Source organism: Vicia villosa, linkage group LG7 (genome assembly GCF_029867415.1).
Source record: "Vicia villosa cultivar HV-30 ecotype Madison, WI linkage group LG7, Vvil1.0, whole genome shotgun sequence".
Lineage (NCBI taxonomy): Eukaryota > Viridiplantae > Streptophyta > Magnoliopsida > Fabales > Fabaceae > Vicia > Vicia villosa.
In genome coordinates this window covers 15,311,800-15,313,746 of record NC_081186.1, presented here as the reverse complement: position 1 = coordinate 15,313,746, position 1,947 = coordinate 15,311,800, and the positions used below count along the sequence as shown (strand labels likewise).

The 1,947-nt window shown below is 43.3% G+C and overlaps 1 protein-coding gene across 1 annotated transcript; it reads left to right on the top strand.

The window, feature by feature from the left end:
- Positions 1-439: 439 nt before the first annotated feature.
- On the top strand, positions 440-1,153 carry LOC131618696 (uncharacterized). Its single transcript, XM_058889864.1, has one exon. The coding sequence runs from the start codon at positions 440-442 to the stop codon at positions 1,151-1,153; it is 714 nt and encodes a 237-aa protein (XP_058745847.1).
- The last annotated feature ends 794 nt before the right edge of the window (positions 1,154-1,947 follow it).

Below are 1,947 nucleotides of genomic sequence, written 5' to 3'. Positions count from 1 at the left end.
AGTGGGGCGGGAATCAATGATCATATTAACAGGTACATTGTTGGTGACCGCTGTTCTCGTTCGTGGGTTACCGCTGTTCTTGTTCGTGGGTTACCGCTGTTCTTGTTCGAGTGTACTATTGGTTCCTGTTCGTGGGGTACTATGGTTCTTGTTCGATTGGAAGTCTGTGTTCCATTCCGGTGTGTTATTGACTATGGGCTTTGGTTCCGTGGATTGATATTCCGTGTTCCGTGTGGTATACCATTTGAGGCCGAACCTTTGGCTTTGTATTATGTGTGCTACCGGCAGTCCAGAATGCATGGTGGGCGGCAACAAGCCCCACCATTTTGCATCATAGCATATTTATTTCCAAAAGAAACGCAAAAAATAAATAAATATGTATAACAAGCATTTGCATGCCATATTTTCAGGGACATTCAGGAGTTCATTCAAGTTGAAGATGGACACTCCCATTGATACTGTCAAGGAAGCAAAGAGACATACGCACACCTACAGCTTCTTCCGAGAGCCGTTGACCGCATTAGAGGGTTTGAGTTCGTTAATGACCGCTTTCTGCTTGAAGAGTTTCACGGATGATTATGGGAATATCTTGACTTTGTTGGAAACCGTGGTTGACACTCCTGCTTTGCAAACCTTGATGCAATTCTATGATTCTGAAATGAGGTGTTTTACGTTCCAGGATTACCAATTGGCTCCGACATTGGAAGAGTACTCTATCATTCTTAATCTCAAGGTAAAAGACGAAGTGCCATTCATCGATGTTCCAAAAGAGGTGAATTTCAAGTCGATCGCTGCTACTCTTTATTTAAGCATAAAAGAAGTATCTGATAATTGGAAGTCGAATGGAGGTGTCTCGGGGTTCTCTTTGAAGTGCTTGGTGAGAAAAGCTAAAGAGGAATTTGAGAAAAAGAATTGGAACGCGTACAATGCATTGCTTGCTGTGGCTATTTACAGGATTGTGATGTTCCCAAATGTTCCCAATTTTGTAGACTCGGCCGCAGTACACATCTTCATGGGAAAGAATCCTGTTCCTACATTGTTGGCCGATACTTATTATGCCGTTCATTCCCGATATGAGAAACGTGGCGGTGCCATCACTTGTTGCCTTCAGTTGTTGTTCATCTGGTTCCTCTCTTTGTTGCCCAGCAAATGAACTTTTGTGAAGACAAGGGATACACTCAAGTGGACACCTTGGATTATGTCACTTACTTCTTATGATATTCAGTGGCAAAAGTATCGAATTAACGTTTCTGAAGTGATTGTTGAGTGTGGTAAGTTCGATAATGTTCCTTTGGTTGGTACTAGAGGTTGCATCAATTACAATCCCGTGGTATCCTTGCGTCAGTTGGGGTATATGTTGAAAGACAAGCCGGCGGACCACTTGATAGCGGAGACAGTCTATTTTGAGAAGGGGTCGGATCCAGAAAAGTTGAAAGAGATAATTGTGGCTTGGAAGAAGATCCGTAAGCATAATGGAGCCCATTTAGGGAAGAAGGAATCACTTGCTTTGACACCGTATGTTGAATGGATTATAAAACGGGTCGGAAACTTGTTGCTGTCGTATGATAGGGTTGCACCACTTCAAAAGCAACCTCCTTTGATTCTATCCGAATTTGTGCCAACAGAACTTTACAAAGATGCTTTGGTTACCAACTACAGGTTGCATGAAAGAGAGCAAGAGACCAATTTGAAGTTCTTTGAAGAGAGAGATGCAAAGATGAGGTTGATGCACCAGCTCAAGCAAGTCGAGGGCGCAAGTTCAAGTCAAGCCAGTACCCGGAGGCGTCCCTATGAGTTGCTAGAGGAAGATTTGCACCACAAGCAGCAAGAGTGTCTACAGTTACAGAGATCAGAGAGTAGTCTCAAGAGGCAGAAGCGGGATTCAGATAAACAACTAGCAGAAGAGAAAGCTAAGACCGCTCGACTTGAAGAAGAACTAAGAAGACT

Coding starts and splice junctions, on each gene's coding strand:
- LOC131618696 (XM_058889864.1), top strand. CDS start 440: ATGGACACTCCCATTGATACTGTCAAGGAAGCAAAGAGACATACGCAC.